Source organism: Heterodontus francisci, chromosome 26 (genome assembly GCF_036365525.1).
Source record: "Heterodontus francisci isolate sHetFra1 chromosome 26, sHetFra1.hap1, whole genome shotgun sequence".
NCBI lineage: Eukaryota > Metazoa > Chordata > Chondrichthyes > Heterodontiformes > Heterodontidae > Heterodontus > Heterodontus francisci.
Genome location: NC_090396.1, coordinates 27,121,027 through 27,142,962, shown reverse-complemented (window position 1 = coordinate 27,142,962; position 21,936 = coordinate 27,121,027). Strand labels below are relative to the sequence as shown.

The 21,936-nt window shown below is 40.8% G+C and overlaps 1 protein-coding gene across 5 annotated transcripts in view; it reads right to left on the bottom strand.

Annotated features, from left to right (window-relative positions):
• The window catches only part of LOC137384237 (myosin-16), a 246,035-nt gene that overhangs the window by 56,845 nt on the left and 167,254 nt on the right, over positions 1-21,936 (bottom strand). For all 5 annotated transcript variants that reach the window (XM_068057952.1, XM_068057953.1, XM_068057955.1 and 2 more), the window contains 3 exons: positions 21,378-21,505; positions 17,089-17,285; positions 810-942 (listed from right to left, as the gene is read on the bottom strand). In XM_068057952.1, the coding sequence (XP_067914053.1) occupies positions 810-942; positions 17,089-17,285; positions 21,378-21,505 (458 nt within the window). The remainder of the gene's footprint in view (positions 1-809; positions 943-17,088; positions 17,286-21,377; positions 21,506-21,936) is intronic.

Genomic DNA, 21,936 nt, shown 5'->3' with positions numbered 1-21,936 from the left:
ACATGGTAAAACTTCACAGCATGTGGGGGGGGGGGGGGGGGGTGGGGAATGCTGAATAGTGGATTAGTTATGTCTAAATTTTCCCCAGTCAAAGTTTACAGCAGATTCAACAGATGGCATATTGACTGCCGTGAAAGATTCATGCATCAAATGTCGAATTGTTTAAGCAAATGGACTTCCATTCCTTTCTGTGACTTAATGAGAACTGAAATATATCAAAGAAATGATTTGAAGGCCACCCCCCCACACCCCCCATGTTAAAAAGTGTGCACCTGCATGTCGGTGAATGTAAGGAAGCAGATTGCCATCCTTTGTGGGAGGAGTCCTCAGTCTGTAAAGAGCAGCTCATGTCTGAACCCTGGGCCGGGGAAGAGGGAGAAAGATAAATCCACTGAGGGTTCCCTGCTCTGGATTGCTGTTCAGACACCATGGCAGTGAGGAGCATATCTGTGTGGATGTCAAGTAAGGATCAGATCGGGCCAACACTTGCACATGAAGGGTAATCACTTGGGCATAGCACCAGATCACCACAGATAATCATAAAACTGCACCCCAACATGACTGACTATCTTCGTGAAAGGGAGAGGGGAGCGATCTGCTGGAAACAGAAAATCCTGTAAACTCCACCTTCTATATAAAAATAATCGGTACGTTGGAATGCTTATAAAGCAACATGCAGGGCTGAGGTGGTGATTATAAACCACTCATCTTTCTGCCTGTCTGATATATATCATTCAAGCTGTGGACCGAGACCGCTGCCCTGTTATCGCCCCCAGGAATCACTCTTGGGTTTTACGGGAGAGACACACCTTCTCCAGGTCGATGCTCAGCTCCTCCACCTCTACTTGCAGCCGCTGTTTGGTTTTCTCCAGGCTGGAGCACTTGGCCTGGGCTGCCTCCACTGCCTCTTCAGCCTCTTGCAAACGAGATGTCAGCTTCTTCCTGTCATGATCCAAAAGTTACTATATTTTTAAAAAACTCTTCAGGACAATTCAAACTTTTGAGTTAATAGCATGAGCAGAATATACCCCCTTGAACTGTACCATACTGGTGCAAAAGGTCTCCACCCAAGAAGATCCAGATTCCTCCCCACCGCCCACAACATTTCCAACATGGTGGATTCCTGCTCTGCTCCCAGTCACCTGGGAAAGTGCTGATTGGCTAGGCCCTGCCATGGAGGAAGGCACTGGGAAACCGGAACAAAAATAATTAGAGGCTGACTGAATTTGCGCGATGCTCATTCAGTTACGAATGTGAACCAAACCACACTGGTAGAGGCCTGCACTAGGCCTGAGTAGTCTATATTCACTGCAGAGAGAAGCCGAACGGGCACATTCCTATTGTGTGGCCTGGGTTAGAGGCACAGGTTGCTTCATGAACTATAAAATTTCAAAGCTTGTTTTGTTCCTATTTAAACACAACACATAGTTATGTTTCACAACAGTTTTGTACCATCATGGTAACTATCTACCTTTTATACCCCTGGAATACTAACAGGGCTATATAGGAGATTGAGCACAACAGGTCATTCACTGACACATACTGATTCTGTCCTTCGGAGCTGCCATTCCAACCACTTCCAATTCACTGAGGAGTTCCAAAAGATACCACTAGATGGTGCCTATAGGCCAATGAATGTGGGAAGATCCATTAATGCATTCCCAGACTCTGGAAAACAGCCAAACTGCATTATTACAGGTTTGTTCACAAAGAGCTAATTACTCAGCTAAAAATAATCCACACAAAGGCAGTATTTTGCTAACACCCTTCAAATCTATAAAGAGTCAAAGATTCTAACTGTATCATAGCCAATGGATTTATTCATGCCTATATTGTACCATGCAGGAGTTCAGGAAATATTTAAAAGAGGGAAAGGAATTTAATTAATAATAATTGGATAACTTAGGAACGATAGCCTGGCAATTCCTAAGGGTGTACATGGTTACACCAGTCAGAACTGTGCAAGCGAGGGAAGCAATTTTGAGAGTTACTGAACTTGTTTGCTTCCTGTCAACTGGAATGTACACAGTTGCGAATTCCTGTAACATTTCCCCCTATTATTGCACAAAGGAGTCTGCCTCACTATCAACGAAAACCTGCTAATCTATCCAGACAGCCCGCAATGTTCCTGTTCTCAGGCATCACATACATAAAGCACTAAATGGGTGTCAAAAGCCTGCCAGTTTCTCCTGTGCTGGGAACTGATCTCTTAAAGCAGGAGCACTGATTTCCTTGTGGATCTGTTAGGTGGATTAATTTCAGTGTTTTCTTCTCCCTTGGAGAAAGGATGGTTGGTCAGGCATATGAGGTGGCTTCAGGCAGCTGCCACTATGCTACAGAGTTTATCTAAAGTCAGGTACAACTGAGCATACTGCCTCTGCAGCCTTGGGTTCAGCAGGAAGACACAGAGTTAGAGACCTTCAGCTCTCTCTAGCACAGAGATAGCAATAATCATGGTGACTATGGCCCTCAGTCTTTATGCCTCTAGTTCCTTACAGACCAGCTTGGAATCTGCTATCCACAGATACAATCATGCAGCAAAGAAGGCGGACATTCGGCCCATTGTAATTGCGACAGCTCTTCGAATGAACTAACGAATTACTCCCACGACTCCTGCTCTTTCTCCATAGCCTAAGTCAACAATGCCATGAAAATGCTAACCAAATTTTTCGTTGTATATCAAGTGGTAAAGAGTACAAAAGCAAGAGGGTGATCTTGAACTTGTACCAGACCTTTTTTTAAGAAGCACTTGTGGTACTTCACATGGCTTTATGCTCCTCATTATATGAAGGATACAGATGTAATGGAAAAAGATGGAGCACAGGTTCATTAGAACGTTCCCATGGATGAACAGTTATGGTTATGAAGAGAGAAATGAGAAGTTAGGGCTTTTTCACTGGGACAAGAAGATTAAGGGTTGCTTAAAAAAGGTCTTAATGATTACCAGAGGCTTATAATAAGGTAAACAGTGATAGATTGTTTCCTTTAGTGGGAAAGACATTAATACGAGGGCACAAATATAAGATGATCACAAAAAGATAGAAAGGAAAGGTTAATAAAAAATCTCCACATGGAGCACGGTTAGTATCTCTGCCCCAAATCACTGCTTAAGTAGGGATCATAAATTGCTTTAAAAGGGAATTAGATCGTTGCCTGAAAAAAAGTAATATTAAAAAAAGGCTGAGGAGAATGCAGGACTGCAGGATTAGACTAGCTGGTGCATTCAGCGAAAAACACTGGTACAGACTTAATGGGATGAATGGCCAATTTGCATGCCATTCTATGACTCAAAACACAACTTCCAACAGTGCTTCCACTGCAGCATCAAGGGTATCTCTGTGTGCAAGTATGTGTATGAGGTGGGGGTGGGGGTGGGAAGGGACAAGGTGTGATGACAGCAGTATGGGTACTAGCCTTCAGCTTGCGAGAAGCTCTGGCTTCACCCTTCCTGTAGTTTCTTGATAATCTCACAGCCAATGATATCCAGCTTGGTCTGCTCACTGGAAGTTGGATTCACAATATTTGAGCCCTCCTTCTACTCAGTGCTGTTCACTTGTTATTTGCTATCTAGTCCTTGAGATTTTGCAAGTATAAGGAGCACACAGCAGCAAACGTGTGGACTGTGGGGGAATATGGCGTTGAGGCAGACGATCAGCCATGATCTAGAATGGTGGAGCAGGCTCGAAGGGTTGAATGGCCTACTCCTGCTCCAATGTTCCTAAGTCATGTGCCCAACCTGCTCATTTTGTGCGTCAGTAAACATGCATACAACATACAGCTCAAAGATTAGTCGTGTGAATTGCGAACTGCAGAGTGACAACAATTCCTGTTGTATGTTGCAGCTTGTATTTATGCCATGCTGCAGTATGGCCACACATGGTACTCATTCAGAGGTCTGTTAGATTGGATGAGTCAGCACTCTGAATAAGGTTGCAAGAATTGAGGCAACACCGCAGCTTGCATATTGGGGCAGCTTTTTTGTACAAAAAACCTTTACAATCACAGAAAGGATGAAGGAGGACATTTGGTACATCTCACCTGTTGCAGTGTTAGCTCTTCAAATGGAGCTATTTACTTTAATCTCATTTATCTGCCTTTTCTCCAAGCTTCCTTTTTATGAACATTTTCAAATATTTACACAATTCCCTTTTAAATGATGTTCTAATCTTTGCCTCAATAGCCATGTGTAAAGTTTCCATGTGCCAGTAACCTGTTGTGTGAAAACATTTCTTCTAACTTAGCTCCATTGTACTTCTGATGATAACCTTGAGTCCATGCCCCTTTATTACTGACTACCAGCCAGAGAAAATGATCTTTCACCATTTATTCTCTCAAATGCTTTCAGAATTTTGAAAATCCTTTCTCAACTCCCAACTTAACTTCCACTGAATCAATGAAAAAGATTCAAATCTTCAAGCCTTTCCTGATAACAATAACTTCTGATTCCTTGAATCATTTTCATGAATTGTTGCTGTAGCTTTTCATTCGTTTTAACATCCTTCCTATAATGGAAGGCTGAGATCTGTAAGCAACACCTAAACAATGTCCTGTTTATATTCAATGCCCAATGTATTGAACCTACAGTACACAGAGTACTGAACAAGGTGGCTTCAGAGATCGTGGTTGCATTGGTGGTTATCTTTCAAAATTCCATAGATTCTGGAAGGGTTCCTGCAGACTGGAAAGTAGCAAATGTAACCCCACTATTTAAGAAGGGAGCGAGAGAGAAAACTGAGAACTACAGACCTGTTAGTTTGACGTCAGTGGTAAGGAAAATGTTGGAATCTTTTATAAAGGATGAGATAACTGGGCACTTGGAAAATAATATGATTGGGCAGAGTCAGCATGGATTTGTGAAAGTGAAATCATGCTTGAAAAACCTGTTTGAGTTTTTTTGAGGATGTTACTTGCAGCATAGATAAAGGAGAACCGGTGGATGTGGTGTATTTGGATTTTCAGAAGGTTTTTGATAAGGTCTCACACAGTAGGTTAGTACACAAAATTAGAGCACGTGGGATTGGGGGTAATATACTGCAATGGATTGAAAATTGGATAACAGACAGAAAGCAAAGAGTAGGAATAAATGGGTCATTCTCAGGATGACAGGCTGTTACTAGTGGGGTACCACAAGGATCAGTGCACAGGCCACAGCTGTTTACAATCTATATAAATGACTTGGATACGGGGACCAATTGTAATATTTCCAAATTTGCAGATGGCACAAAACTAGGAGGGAATATAAATTGTGAGGAGGATGCAAGGAGGCTTCAAGGGGATTTGGATAGATTAAGTAAATGGGGATGAACATGGCAGATTTAATGTAATGTGAATAAGTGTGAAGTGATCCAATTTGGTAGAAAAAAACAAAAAGGCAGAGTATTTCTTAAATGGTGAAAGGTTGGGAAGTGTTGATGGCCAAGGGACCTGGGTGTCCTTGTTCATGAGTCACTAAAAGCTAGTATGCAGGTACAGCAAGCAATTAAGAAGGCAAATGACATGTTGGCTTCACTGCAAGGGGATTTGAGTACAGGAGTAAAGATGTATTGCTTCAATTGTATAAAGCATTGGTGAGAGCACACCTGGAATATTGCAGACAGTTTTGGTCTGCTTATCTAAGGAAGGATATACTTGCCATAGAGGGAGTGCAACGGAGGTTCACCAGACTAATCCCTGGGATGGCCGGAAATAACTTGTGAGGAGAGACTGCAGAAACTGGGCCTGTATTCTCTAGAGTTACGAAGAATGAGAGGTGATCTCATTAAAACTTACAAAACTCTTACAGGGCGTGACAGGGTGGATGTGGTTAGGATGTTTCCTCTGGCTGGTGAGTCAAGAACAAGGGGACACAGTCTCAAAATAAGGGGCAGGCCATTTAAGACTGAGATGAGGAGGAATTTCTTCACTCAGAAGGTCTTTGGAATCTTTGGAATTCTCTACCCCAGAAGTCTGTGGAGGCTCAATGACTGAGCATGTTCAAGACAGAAATCGATAGATTTCTGAATACAAACGACATCAAGGGATATGGGGATAGTGGGGAAAAATGGCGTGGAGGTAGATGATTAACCATGATCTGTTTGAATGGCAGAGCAGGCTCGACAGGCCGAATGGCCTACTCCTGCTCTTATTTCCTACGATCCTAGAATCCCATTTCCCCTTTTCTGGTCTTTTCTCACTGCAGTTTAAAGATTGACGTAATTTAATCCCTAGATCTCTCTGTCCCTCCACTCGGTTAAGAATCATTACATTTAGGGTATGGTTCATTTCATTACTCTTTTCACCAAAATGTATTACTTAACTTCTCCACACTGAACTGCATTTTTATCTGCCCATTCCTCTGGCTTTGTCCTCCTACATTCTGCCATCTTATCATCAGAAAACATCAACATTAGTCCTCTTGTGCCGATGTCCAAATCATGTATAGAAATGGAAAATCAAAAATGTCCTAGCTAGATTCCTAGGCGACATTGCTACACACATCTAGCAATCTAAAAAAACACCCATTTACTACTAACAATCCCTCCATTTTTGCAGTTACCATCCCTTTGATACCATGTGCCTCGTTCCTCATGACTACTCTCTAACGTGACATCATGTCAAACTCCTTCACTTCGGCAGCTTTCTTCTGACCTTCCATCTTCTTGTGCATGTGCGTCCAGACCCTCTGAGTGGTGCAAACAGCACTGACTCCCTAAGTTATTTCCTGCCAGATGCTGCACCAGTCATTTCCGCAAAAGATACCAGTCACGTTTCAAGATTTTAAAAAAATTTCCACAGAAATGATTTGAAAGTAAGTACAAAATTTTATGTTTTTTTTAAAAGCAAAGTGCATTCCCACAAGTTTAAAAACGATACATAGTCAAAAGATGGGAAATATGCTAAATAGAAGTTTCTTTCCCGTGTCAAAACAATAAGCAATTCATTAGCTCATCTAGGTAATCGAAGAACACCTCACACTCATTGGGTTGGAAACACCTTTGATCATGATCTGTTTGAAGAGACAAAGACTTCATTTTTGAAACAAAAAGGCTTATGGTAAAAAAATACAGAGAGCAATGAATGGTTTAGGGAAGCTGAGGAAATCACAATTGCTGAAGAGGTCTGGAAAGGTCTTTAATTTGTATCATGATGCAAAGATACATTGTACTGATTGAACAAAGTGAATCTGATTGTAATTGTTGCTCTATATGCCCAGGGTAAATAAAGCAGCTTGACAATTCATATCAAGCCTTGCCTCATCAATTGTTAACTCAGTGTGGTAGATCTTCAAATTGTGCAGTGTCAAATCGGTCAGAATGAATTGTCAGTCTGTTTTATATCTCTCTCAATTTTTATTTATTTGCATTGATGTAAAACAGATTGCTGATTTGCTGTCACACTTTTTACACTATCGCACAAAGTCAAGATCTAACCCCAGTCTGTCTTTGGAGAGATTAAAGAAAACATGTGCAAAAAGTCACAAATATTCAGTCTCAGTCTTGAGGGGGTATTCATGTTTCCCTCCCCCGCACCCAGTTATGTGACCACGCAAGTAGATATAGGGCAGTGGGAGTCAATTCCCATAAAACTACAATGTTCTGACTGCTAATGGAATTGACTGACACGGCTCAATCTGAGATGGTAACTAAAGTAAACCCAAAATTATAACAGTGCCCTTCATGGCCAAAGAGGACAAGCCTCCTTCCTGGATGTCCTGCAGGATCAACTCCAGCTGATCAGCAGATGAGAAAACCCCTTTTACATGCACTTTCTGGCACAAATCCCTTCCCTTATGTCTCTGCTCTGATTGCTGCAGTTTAGATGAGTGATTTAAGGCAGCCTCATGCAAAGGCAGGAGTTCACAAAGAATATATAAGTCCTGAATATTGGGGGGGGGAAACATTCATTTGACAGTAATCATGGAAATGACTGGCTGTTTATCTTTTGGACTGATTTGTACAGGAAAAAAATTCCCCAGGTTAGTATCTCTTTTCAGAGAAGGTGAATTATTCTGCTGAAGGAGCCAACAACCATCTTATTGTAAACTCCAAGAACAGCCCCAACCTATCACTATTTATGTATAGTGCACTACTCTTGGCAGCAACCAAGAAATATAGCCTCAAACACTATGTTTTGTGGGCTCCAGAGGTGTCCCATACGTTCTTCAGAATACGTGTTTAATCATGAACAAATCGAATACAAGGATATACCAGTGATGACACTAGGTGGTGAAATCTCCTACTCGAATTAATTCTTTCACAGGACCATTAAACCATGAAACTCTATGCCTCCCTCAGCTCCCTTCCCTCCTACAATCTGCAGTCTTTTAAAAGCCAAACTGAGCACTGGGTAACTATTGCTCTCGCTCCTGGCTCTTCACCTCTCCCATTAAGAAAAATGGAGCAGCACAACTTCAAGCAAATCTTCAAAATGGATTTGCCCCTCATTAAATATCTGAAGGATAGAATATTTTGTTAGATCTGTTAAAATGTGATTTTCTACAGCTTATTAAAGAAGCTGAAAATGGAGGTCTCTCTTTAATCAGCTTAGTCAAACCTTGGAGGACATTTTTCCTAAGGTTTTCTAGCAGTTCAGTGAAATATTTTCATTAAACATACACATTAAACCTACTGCTGGAAAACATTTTCATTCGAGATGTCTATAAATGGTAGTTTTAAAATTGACTTGATTGCTACATGTGGGAATGTTAATCTAGAACATAGTTTATCACAATTTGTCAAACAGAGCACCAGGATTTTGGAGTCTGTAAAATTACAGCTAGCAGGAACCCAGCAGCTAAGTGTCTGAGAAAAGTTTAGCCCTTTTTACATCAGTTATTACAGACTCGCACAAAAAAAAATCACCATAAAGACTTCATTCCAAAAAGAAGCATCAAGAATTATCAGTACTTGTCCATCTGCTGCTATTCTCAATAATTTGAGGATGCTGAGGGTACCACTGAGGGAATCATTTCCAGCGGGTTAGTCAGTAAAATAGTGTCAGAAGTGGAACCAACACACACACTTGAAGGCTACAGCATTCTGGCTTATACTAAAAAGTTTCTACTGATGTTAATTCTGCCTCTGCGCACAGTACATACTCAACAACAGCTCTAAGCCATTTGCCCCATTTATATTGTCATCTTTCATTGTTTAAATCAGATATTCCTTTCCTTCCCCACAGAAAAGAATGCTCGAATGCCAACTCCTCTTTTGAGAACTACTAGTTGTTGAGGGTAAATTTTGTGCATTGCAAGAAGGCACCTTGTCTGCAGCCAGAAGAGATCAGAATATCATGGGTGCACTGCCTGCGATTTTCCATCTATTGAATAGTCAGGCATTTGGGCCACTGATGGATTTATTCATTCGTAGAGTTTCTTTCTGTTTTGACATGTTTTTACATGTCAAAGATTGCCTGGATAATTATTATATCAATATGTTGACTTTATTCACCAGAATTATTACTACGGCTTAAAAAGTTGTTATGAGACCAGGTTGCATTTAATTGGGTTGTGTTGCCTTCAATTTAGAAGGTTGGGAGGTGATCAAAATTATATAAGGTTTAATAGAGTAGACAAAGACCAGCTATTTCCCCTCATGGGGAAATCCAGAACAAGGAAACACAAGCTTAAAATTACAGCTAGGCCGTTCAGGAGTGAAATCAGGAAAATACTTCTTTCCCCACTCAAATTCTCGCCCCAAAAGGCTGTGGATGCTGAGGGTCTGTTGGATGTAAGATCCAAAACTTCATTGTTTAGAAAACTGGCCTATAAAGTCTGGTTTCAGACAATGAAAACAGTTTCGGAAACTTGCTGCCACCTACAAGATGGGACAAGGTGGAAAAAAAACAATAAGTTAAAGGTTTTAAAGTTATTTTTGAACTTAGGAAATGGTTCAGAGAGACAGATTCTGTTATGTTTGATAGAAGGAAAGCATAGTTAATGTTAAAAAAGCAAAACTGAGGAGACTGAGGAAGAAAATTAAATTGAGAGAAAGGTAATAAGGTGAGCAATAACGTAAGCCAGAATTCTTTTCATTCAAGAATGCCCATTTGTTCCTCACTCTCACCTCACCTGGCTCCCTAAGAAGACTGTGAAGATATGAAAACAACAATATCATTATGAACACAGCTTAAGCAACTCTAGGCTGACAGAGGAGTACAGTGCTGCATTGTAGGAAGACATGATTTTCAGACAGTAAACTGATGGCCCGTCTGTCTGTTCTGTAAAAGATCCTGCAGCACTTTGTGAAGAATAACAGAGGAGCTCACTCAGTATCCTGGCCAACAATTATCCCTCAGCCTACACCACCATCAAGACTGATTAACTGATCATTCATGTCAGTGCTTTTGTGGAACTGTGCTATGTGCCAATTGGCTGTTGTGTGAGTAGATTATTAAAAGTAATTCATTGGCTGTGATTGTTTTGGAACATCTAAAGGATGTGAAATATGCTATATAATGGTAAGTTCCTTCTTTGATGAAAATATGCAACTTTGATGCAATTCCAAAGCTCAGGTACCGCACAAGGAAAATAATTACAAAATAAACTGTGGAAATCCCAAAAATATAAGGTTTGATTCATTCAGCCAGTCACCGCTCTCCTTAGGAGTTGGCATCCTGATCTTGACTGACATTCCAGCTTATTTAAGCTCCATGCCTGTTTTGTAAATTCTTAACCAGGTACCAGATGGAGCACTTCCTGCCCCTGGGAGGACAGGGAAAGGAGGTAGGGAGATAGAGAAAATAATAACTGGCAGAACCCATCTTGGCTCCACAGAAGTGTCATGTTTATCTAAAGAAACATCTGGGGCCTGACAATTCCACGTTCCAGACCAAAGGATCAAAGCCAAGACAGGAAATTAGAGGAAAAGATGTTAAGAAAAGGTTGGCCGAGGCAATGTGTTAATACAGCTTCTCACTGGCATATCCTCTGGAAAATGTTAACATGACCGCACTCTCTCTCTTCGTGAGAGGCTCAGTGCCTTCACTCTAAACATTTCCTGCTCTCAATGTGACAGCACCCATGTTATCAGACTCCTTAACCGGTGCTTCTAGGACATGATTGAATGGTCCACTTCCTTTAGGGAAAGCACTAGTAAAAGAAACGTAATCCATAAATAGCTTTTTCTACAGTTGTTTATAAAGAAACTTAAGAGTCTTCACCAGATAAAGGCCACCTCAACAAAAAGTCAAAAAGAAACAGTGGGACCATTGAAAGAACCAAAATATGACATGGTATCAACTGACAGAGAGACAACAAATCTACCAAACATATTTTCCTTTTTATGAGCTCAAGGAGGGGAGTTTGGACAGTTTCCAGCATAGAAGTTGAGTCTTTGGGTAGACACAAACATATAAATATCTCAGATTTATTTCCAATAAGTGATGGAGCTCCCACTTCTGAGTCAGAAGGAGCAGGGTTTTAACCCTGCTCCCATAATTTAAATTATGGGGGAGGGGCACCCACACCCACCGACTGCAAACATCTCACTGAATGTCAACCCAGAATTCAGATCTGGAACTCCGGTCTCCACTCACCAGGACCGTCTGCAAAGAGGTTCAGAGGTGGGAATGCTACCAAATTTCAGATAAAACACTCAATGATAGGCTGAGGAAGTTAAAGGAAGACAAAGCATGGGGTTAGATATACTTCAAGGGTGAGCTTTTAACTCACTCAAAGCCCATCCACTTGCACAGAGTTAAAATTGGTCCTACACATGGTAGTTAAGAAACTGGCTTTAGGGAGAGCTTTAGAAACAGGAGCAAGGCCAAAGGACTGGAAAGCACCAAACACAACACTAATCTTTAAAAAAGAGGCACAGAGACAATTTAGGCAGCTATAGTTAACCTAACATTTATTGTGAGTGAAGTATTCAAAGGCATCCTGAAAAAGGGTATAATGAAATAGCTAGATTGACATGGGATGGAGCCTGGATTTATAGAGGAAGCTCATACCAAACAAATTTCTTGGAGTTCTTCAAACAAGTGGTGGACCTCATTGTCAGAGGAAATTCTGTGGTTGAGACATATTTAGATTTTAGCAAGGTTTTTAATTCTGTGCCACATAAACAATCGACATTGAGGTCTGGACTAGAAAGCAAAGTTTGGAGATGGGGTGAAAACTGGCTAAGCCAGACAAAGCAAAAAGTGATGTTGAATGGAAAAAAATTGGCAAGTGGCCATTACTGGGACATCACAGGGATCAGTGTTGGGGCCATTTGCTGTTAATGATTTGGGGCTCAGGACAGCACTAAATGGACTGATGAGTAGCAAATGGCATTAAGGTCGAAGGTAGAGAAGGAAAATATACCATAGAAATACAAGCTAAATGGCTCTAAGCTACAAATCATAAAGGAATCTTGGAGTATTGGTGGATTGTTCACTAATACCAACAGCGAAGTGTGTGGTAAAAGTAGAAAACTAAGTGGATGTACAACCAGAGGGATAAAGCACAAATCCCAAGAGTTTGTACAGATATTGTCACATCTGGAGTACTGCATGAAATTCTGGTGGCCATATGAAAACAAGGATATCCGGGGCAATTAAAATGAGGAACTCTGAGCTATGAGGAGAGGTTGAAGAACCCAAGGCTCTTCACTCTTGGGATAAGAAGGTTCAAGGAAGATATTATTGAAGTATTCAAGATGCTTAATGAAAAGGCAAATTGAACCTAATAATATATTCAAGATTGGCACAAATTCTGCAATCAGGGGACATGGGCTCAAGTTTAGAACAGGAAAGGTGCACCAGCTAACATCCCAGTGTAGTACTGAGGGAGTGCCGCACCATTGGAGGGGTTGTATTGTAGAGAAGATGTTAAACCTTTGAACCTCAGGTACGGCACAGTGGTGCAGTGGTTCGCACCGCAGCCTCACAGCTCCAGTGACCAGGGTTCAATTCTGGGTACTGCCTGTGTGGAGTTTGCAAGTTCTCCCTGTGTTTGCGTGGGTTCCCTCCGGGTGCTCCGGTTTCCTCCCACATGCCAAACACTTGCAGGTTGATAGGTAAATTGGCCATTAGCAATTGCCCCTAGCATAGGTACGTGGTAGGGAAATATAGGGACAGGTGGGGATGTGGTAGGAATATGGAATTAGTGTAGGATTAGTATAAATGGGTGGTTGATGGTCAGCACAGACTCGGTGGGCCGAAGGGCCTGTTTCAGTGCTGCATTTCTAAACTAAACTAAACTAAAATGCAAAAGATCCCATGGCACTATTTGAGGAACAGCAGGGCAGTGCTCCCTGGTTTCCTGGCCAACATTTAGCCATCAAAGATCTCCAATGCAAACAGATTATCTGGAGTGGCGGAAATCACACCTGCCAAATGGAAACATATTAATTTTGTCATGTGGAACATTGCAAATGACTTTTTAAAAAGAAAAAGAACTGAACAGCTAAAAGATGGTCGCACATTTACATTCTGAGAATACAAGGACTAGCTAGAGACAGCTGAATAGAGAGACAATGGGAGTGCTCACTGATTCAATTAGCGAGATGGGTTTTGTTAATAGTGATGATCAAAAGACATCAATAGCCTTTGACTTTGTAAGAGACAAAACTCTACCCCCTGAGTATTTCTGTAAGACTGAAATTAGAACAACTCTCCAAGAAGTTACTGTGTCAAACAGAGATGGTCACATGACCTACCTGTTGGTAATACTGGGGCTTTTGAATTGTGTTTCTCAGAAAGGAAAGAGACTGCAATTTGAACACCTAGGAGAAGATCTCCCTCTCTCTCTCTCTCCAGCAAAGTCCCAGGGAACCCAGGGTGGCAGCTTAAGCTTCAAGACTACAGACAAAGCCCTTTTTCGGCCTTCTGGTACCAGAGAAATAAGTCTGGAATTGTGCACGTGGCCCCAGTGAGGACTCCCAGACTTTAACTTCAATCAAGGACATTACATCAAGGACAAAGGACAGTACCTGTATTCCATTTATTGCCAACTCTACCTCAACCCCACTCCCCCCACCCTGCCTCATTCTTTCTTCCCCTCTGTATCGATTTGTGTGTGTGTTTCTGTCGTATGCATGAGAGCATGGCTGTGTCGCGTATTTTAGTAATTTTAACCGGGTTGGAGTGGTAAGGCTAATAAACTTACATCTTTCTTGTTTAAACCTAAGAAAATCTGTCTGACTGGTTCATTTGCAATTGTAATGAGAGTGCAATGAGCAAGGGCTCACTGACGTGGTACGCTAAAATCACTGCATTTAAAAAGATAAACCGTTACGGCCAAACCAGAGAATGGCAAGAGGGGAGCCTAAGACCCCTTGCTCACCTGGTTGTAGCGCTGGTTATTATCATATCGTACCTTGCGCATATTGGCTGTGTGGTTCCTACATTACAACAGCGACTACAATTCGAAAGTACTTCAAGCGTTTTGGAGCATCCTGAGGTTGTGAAAGGCATTATATAAATGCAAGCCTTTCTTTCTTATTGTTCCTGTGTGCCTTTTTTTGAAGTGTTGGGTTCTCCTGATTGGATATGTATAGAATACCACCAATAACTTATCTTTTTAATAAATGAGGCTGAAAGAGGCACAGATTGTGTATCGAACCTCTGATTTCAAGGCTAAAATACTATCTCTACATTTAACTGGAGGGGGATTTTAATCAAAAGGATTTGTCTTTTGTGCTCAATGCATAATATTTCTTATGCGATTGATCTACATGAAAAATAACATCATCCAAAACTATAAAAGTCTGCATTGTAAAATGTACTGTAATAAAAAGTAAAAAGATGTACAATGCATTGGAAAAATGTCCCTCAAGAGGATTTCTCCAGTATGTTGTGGAAAGCAGCCAAGTTTCAATCTGAATTTTGCTTTGATCATGAAAGCCAGAACAATCTGCGAGATGTCTGATCCCAGTGGCTGACAGTCAGTACAATCAACTGCTTTGATCTCAGGAGATGCCTTGGTGATACACACAGTATAAATCTGAAAGACATGACTGAGAGCAGATGGTGCAATGAAATAATCAGCTGAACCACAATTGTGTTGAAGGAAGCTCTTACTTCTTAGGAATTATTCTTGTGGGGGTATGGCATTAAGAATATCTCAGTCCCACCCATAAGACCTACCATTTCAATGCATTCTTAAAAGAGGAGAGGAAAGTGTTGAACTGTTGCTGTTGCTCTTAGGGAGATAACTCTAGAAAGTAGGACCTTTGCAGGAGTTAGCAATGGCAGAGTGAAGATCCGAGTAAGGTAATCTCTTAAAACTTCAGTCTTCCAGGGATTGCCGTGATTCCAGGCATCCAACATTCATTCCTAAGGATGTACCTGGAAGGGTTTTTGATTTTGATTTGGCAGTGGTGGGGTATATGGTGGGCGGTGTAGGGAGAGGGGGGATAATATAAGAGCAATTAGAAGCTGTGTTGGGGAACTGCGTGGCTTTCTTTTTTATTGTGTTTACCATTTTGGGACACACATGAAGCAGTGTCATTGTGAACGTACATTACTGAATCAATCAGAAATCACAATACAGAGATAGATCAGATTATTTGCAATCCTTGCATTCTTTTTGACACTGAGATGAATTTCTGATTCCATATCCTCTTTGGACCAAATCATTTGGATTTTGTAGAAAATCTTCACAACCGTTGAGACTCTGTCTCATCTGTGTCATACACTGCCATTCTCCAAGATATTTTCCTTCAGACTTAATTCAGTTACTGAGATAAAATTAATGTTCAGGAAAAAGAAATTAAAATCCTCTGTTCCCATTTCTGTACAATTGATAGATTTTCTTTGGCAAGGATGACCTCAAATGGAACACAGATGACCATTTTGTTTAAGGACATGCCATTAATTAAATAAACAAACAGGATTTAAGATTTCTTTAAACGTTTTGTTTTTAATTTTAGTCAAATGGTTCACTGCGTCCGGAAGAAAGCTTAGCATAGGATGTAGTTATCAGTTACTGATCAAAGAAGGTCAGTTCTATGTAAAGTAGTTAATATCACACTAATCCTGAGCAATTAATAGTTCAGACTAAATGCCTCCTCAATTCTGATCTCCCGTTATCCTGGCTGCACTTTGAGTTTTCACTAAATCCTAAGAACTCAAGTAAGATGGCTAAGCTAAATACTAACTGCTCGCGGAGCATTGATAAATTTCTGTCTCACCCACAGTTTGTCAAATTAAACATTTACCACTTCATTGTTGAGAAAATGACCAGGAATATGGCTTGTTAAAGCACAGACTGCTTCCCTGCCAGTGGCCCAAAACCATCAACTCCAGTCAACTTTTAAACAGGAGACTGGGGTATCAAGTCATATTTACCCCTGCATTTTTCTATGCTTCTCAATACTTAATACATCAATTTGACATCTAATAATAAAAGTGCCCAACTTTAATCCTGTGCAGTATTGTGTCATACCATATAGCTCTATGTTGATCTATCTAACTCTTTAACTTAATGTTCTAATGCTCTCAGTACATAACTTTAGTCAAAGCTCCTTTGATGTACAACTATACAGAGTTCAAATGCACATTTATCTCAATCTTCTTAGCATCTGGGATATTTATATCTTAAAGAGCCATTAATTCATGGCATTAAGTTCTCTGAGGTGTTTCTGTGTGAAAGTCACTGTAAAACTTCATGTACATCACTTTATGTTGTGGGGACATTACATCAGCATTTTTATACATACTGACAATTCTTCTACAAATTCATTAACGCCTTGTTAGAACAATCTTTCCCTCAGTTTTGGCTAAAACTCTATTACAACAGTGAAGCATCACAAAGTTCACTGGGATTAACCGCTGATAAAAAGCATTAATTTGCCGAAACCTCAGGAATTTGTAACTTTCAGGTTTAAATGTATATTTTATAATACTATACTGCAAATTGATAGGAAAGCAAATATCAATGAGTGGCACTAACTGTTGGTACCCAGCTCTTAAATGACATCCGACATTTAGTCATCCTGTTACGAATTCTAAGTTTCAAATGCTGCTGTTCCTTGCTGTGCCACTTCAGGATATATGTTTATAATTAAATAACATTTAATTTTATTGAATATCTTTTATTACTCTATACCACAAGAGGCTGTAAAATCTGTGCCTTGGGCTGAGCTCGTTTCAGGGTATCTGATAACAAACCACATTGCTTACTTGGACTCTTCGAGCTCATCAGTTCTCTGAATAGCGTCAGTTTCATAACGTGTCCGCCAGTGGGTGACCTCACTGTTTAGTTTGGAAATAAGCCTCTGCAGTTCAGATTTACTCTCCTGCTCCTCCTCGACTTGCTCCTTTAGCAGCTCATTGTCATGCTTGGCACTTGAGAGACTCAGAGCCATCGTGCTCTTCAACTGAAACGACAAGAAAAAATATTAAGATCAAATACTTTTATACTAAACACCGACATAATATTTTTTACAATGCACTGTAGGCTTATCCCAATTACAGACCACTTACTGTGTAGCTTTTGAAGATAATGCACGTTTGTGAGGATGATACAGTTTAGTAAGGAGTTTAGCTGCACTGGATTGGCCTCAATCGAATAACACCACCAATTAAACACTCTTTATTACTTGAAATAAATTAATTATTGTCAATGTTTAAAAAATGTTTGAGGCAAAAAGGAACACCAGGGCAGGGGTTCCAAGTTTAGAATGTGGGCTGAAGGTAGGGTTACCTTACTCTCGTCTCAAATCTGTGCTTTGTGTTCATGTCCAGCTAGGATCCATGCTAACAGCAGAGAAGAGCCTTGCAATTTCTATTCTTTTAAGTATCAGCTCCTTTGGTTCCACCTGGTACGTTCAGTTCTCAACTCGTTTGCCTTTAACCTGTTAAGCTACTTAATAAAGTACATTGGAACGCAATCCTTTCATTTATGGGAATTGGATTTAAACTTGGACCAGGCGCATGGAATAAAAGTTTGCCTCTCTGAAGCCTTTAATACACTGTTATTAAAAAGAAACGAGTCGGAACCAACATGACATTTGGCTCCAATTTGCTGCAATAAACATTGCAGAGAAGTTCAGATCTTGCAGCTCTCAATGCTTCAGGAAATGGAGCACACGTTGAGAATTTCGGCATGCACCCTCCCTCCTTATTTTCCATTCATTAAAATTAACGATGCAAAATAATGTGGGGAGCATGCCTCAATTCCTGATACACATTCCTGGCATGCAAAACACTGTACCAGAGTGTCTAAAAATTAACATTCACCCCAAAGTGTCTTAAATCAAAAGGCTTTCCAAGTATCAGCAACACACAACGTAATTGTGACTTTGCTTTCCAATCATTAACAACAGTATGTAAATTTAACATTGTCGCATCCATTTATAGACCCAAAATGGAGTAACAATAAGCAATTTAACAGGGCAGATGCCTGTGCTGGAGCAACCGAGACACCTTGGCGACTGCTGAATTGGTCATGCTCTGTTTTTAGGCAACCCTGACAGATGCCTCAAAATAAGCATGGGCCTCATTTTAAGATTTGAAATAAGGTTCATTTGCCCATTTCAGATCCAGGTTGCTATATTTGCTTTCCCTAGTCGGAGCTTGGGATGACCAAGCTCAGGCTGGTATTTCTGGGTCTTGAGCAGTCTTACCAGCGGGCCTTAAAGAGACTGATGGGGAAAAAAGCCCCAAAACTTCCAGAGGTGTGGCATTTGTAGAGTTGGAAGGAGCAGGATTGATCGTCTTGGCTCCATAACTCTATTATGGGCAACTTTGAGTTCACCCTTGACACCACCCGCCCCCCCGCCCCCCCAACCGGCCCCCATCTCCCCTTCCAGACGTACCTATGGGCTTCAGCACGTGGAGATATTAGACATAGGAACACAAGAACTAGGAGCAGGAGAAGGCAATTCAGCCCCTCGAGCCTGCTCCGCCATTCAATACGATCATGGCTGATCTCATCTCGGCCTCAACTCCACTTTCCTGCCCATTCTCCATAACCCTTCAACCCATTACTAACTAGAAATCTCTCTATCTCCTCCTTAAATTTACTCAATGTCCCGGCATCCACCGCACTCTGAGGTAGTGAATTCCACAGACTCACAACCCTTTGAGAGAAGTAATTTCTCCTCATCTCTGTTTTAAATCTGCTACCCCTTATCCTAAAACTACGACCTCTCGTTCTAGATTGCCACACGAGAGGAAACATCCTCTCTACGTCTACTTTGTCAATCCCCTTAATCATCTTATATACCTCAATTAGATCTCCTCTCATTCTTCTAAATTCTTGAGTGTAAAATCCTAAAGTGTTCAATCTCTCTTCATAAGACAAACCCCGCATCTCTGGAATCAATCTAGTGAACCTCCTCTGAACTGCCTCCAATGCAACAACATCCCTCCTCAAGTAAAGGGACCAAAACTGTATGCAATACTCCAGGTGTGGTCTCACTAATGCCTTGTACAGTTGCAGCAACACTTCCCTACTTTTATACTCTATTCCTTTAGCAATAAATGCCAAAATTCCATTTGCCTTTCTTATTACCTGCTGCACCTGCATAATAAGATTGTTAAGGTTCTCATAGGCGAGCTGTGTCAAGGCACTTGAAGCTCGCCTAAGTTATTGAATTATGAGGCCCAAGGATGAACTTAACTCAGTCCTCAGGCCTCTCTGTTCTGAAGTGCCAACACTGTGCCCTGCAGGAATTGTGCTCGGTTTGGGGCACTAACAAATTCAGGTTCCTGCAACTCATATATAACATCCTTCATGTAAAAGAAAGTGGTTGGGAGCTTTCTTCCTCCTGCTGCTTTCTGGCCAGAACTGGGATAGGAAACTGCACAAAATTCTGATATGGTCATGCTCCACCATGTCCCTACCTATTTTCACACACATTGTATTTTCCACTGGACGTGATAGGTGATAACCAATACATTAGTCCATATATAGAAAGGTGTATTGAAAATGATATTTAAAGTACTTCCGAACTATTTTCTTTCAACACTGGATTCCTGGGATACATGGTCATCTCTGGCAGTCAGTGTTGCTTTGACGACAGAGGGGAATATAAATTCTTAAAGCTGGTAAGCCTGGCCAAGCAATTTCAATGCTATGGCATAACATTTAACGCATCAATGCACTGTTTCAAGCCTCGGACACTTGCCGCAGCAAATTTCTGCTCCCACAAACCCCAGATGCTGGTGGACTCAGGGAGCCTGTCAGAAATATTTTAAAAGAACCAGAGGCCAGAGGATTGACGTATCTGGAAGGATGCGCTGGACCAATGTCTTAGAGGGCTTAACATGGCAGAAAAGGCAAAAGTTGAACAGGAAAATAGAAAAGCGTGAGGGAGAGATGCGAAGCATCGTCAAGGAAGAGTTTTTAGGAGGCTTCTGAAGGGAGTTTCTGAGGTAAAATGTTTTCTGGAAAGTATTCCAGACTGTATAGTTGGCCTCTGAGGGTCGAATGCTGGGTTACTAGAATGGAAGGCCTGGCGAAGAACCATGTCAACAGTGAATGCCTGCAATATGGGCTGCAATGTTATCGCTTTTGGCATGGCTTCCCCGATGAGAGTGAGATCATGCAATTAAATCCCCACATCACACTTTGGATTTTGCCCAACTTAAAGTATGAAAGTGATTTCATCAGCATTGGGACAAAACTCAATGGGCAAACACCAGTACAGATAAGAGTGAATACTCAACTCATCTAGTTAATAGCTCCATGGAAATCAATGATTTGCCAATCACAGCCACTTTCCAAAGAGACTCTATACTATAAATGAGAGATTCAGGCCTCAGCCAACATAACTTTAGATATTTTCAATTCATTGCCTACAACTAAAACTCATCCAGCACTAACTGGACAAAATTTCCTTTAAGAGGCTATAAGGTGTCCTGAAAAATTTCCCGCTTGCTCTGGAAATGCTATGTTTTAAGTATAGCACTACCATGGCTGATGGAATGCCTGCATTTTACATTGAAAATTGATGATGCACAAAAAAGGGAAATTATTACAAAATAAAATGTAACCAATGGCAGATATAACAGAGAATGTGTTATCTTACCTCATTAGTAGCACAAGTAAGTCAAGCAGGTTTTATTGACTCTAGTTTATGACATCATGGGATATATCAAGCACAGAGCAGCAACATCTACATCCTCTACTATGGATGCAACTGGTTCTTAACAAAGCAGTAATTTTGAATGTTTGGGGTGTTATGTGGAAGTGGCACTTCAGGATAATGGAGGAGCAATGATCTTAACTCTAGCAGAACTATTGCCTCCTTTAGAACTTGGCAGAATCTCACCAAATTGTCACTGCTTCCATTTTGTATATTTTCACATTCATGGCAACAGAATGGAAGAACACTGGGAAAAATCATTCAGAAATACAGGAAAAGTGGTTGTGAGCACTGAATTGATCAAGAATGGAGATATAGGAATAATCAATGGTTTTCAAACACCTCAAGACTTTACATTACTCATGATCCATAAATCACCTTTGATTCTTCATCAACCTGCTTTTTCAAGTCTTCAACTTGTGATGTCAGAATGATCTTTGACCTGCTAAGTTGACCTATTTTACTCTCCGCATCCTCCAGCTGGCGATTCAAGTCATTATTTTCAGCTGAAACAATAAATATTATCCAGAATTACAATCAAAAGAACATGAACTCAGCTAATGAACTCCCCTTGGAATTTGCAGGGTTTTCCCCCTTTTCTTTTCCAACTTCCTCTATTTTCTCACAATTTTTAATTTGTCTGAACTTCTCCCATGTCCTTCTACCACCTTAAAGATTCACATTGTTTTGTCCTTTCCACTCCTTTCACTGAGATGGTCTTTTATATCATCTTAATCGTTTTCTATTAACCAATTTATAGGTCACGGAATCCATTCATTCCCTCTCCGTGATTGGAGTATTTGTTGTTAGCCCTCTATTTTCTCTGTCTCTATTTCTTCCAACTGTATTAAATTGCTCATTCATCTAATACTGGAGCCAAGAACAACTGTCCACGCTTACTAAACCCAAATAGGCCCATCAAAATAATGTGACATGG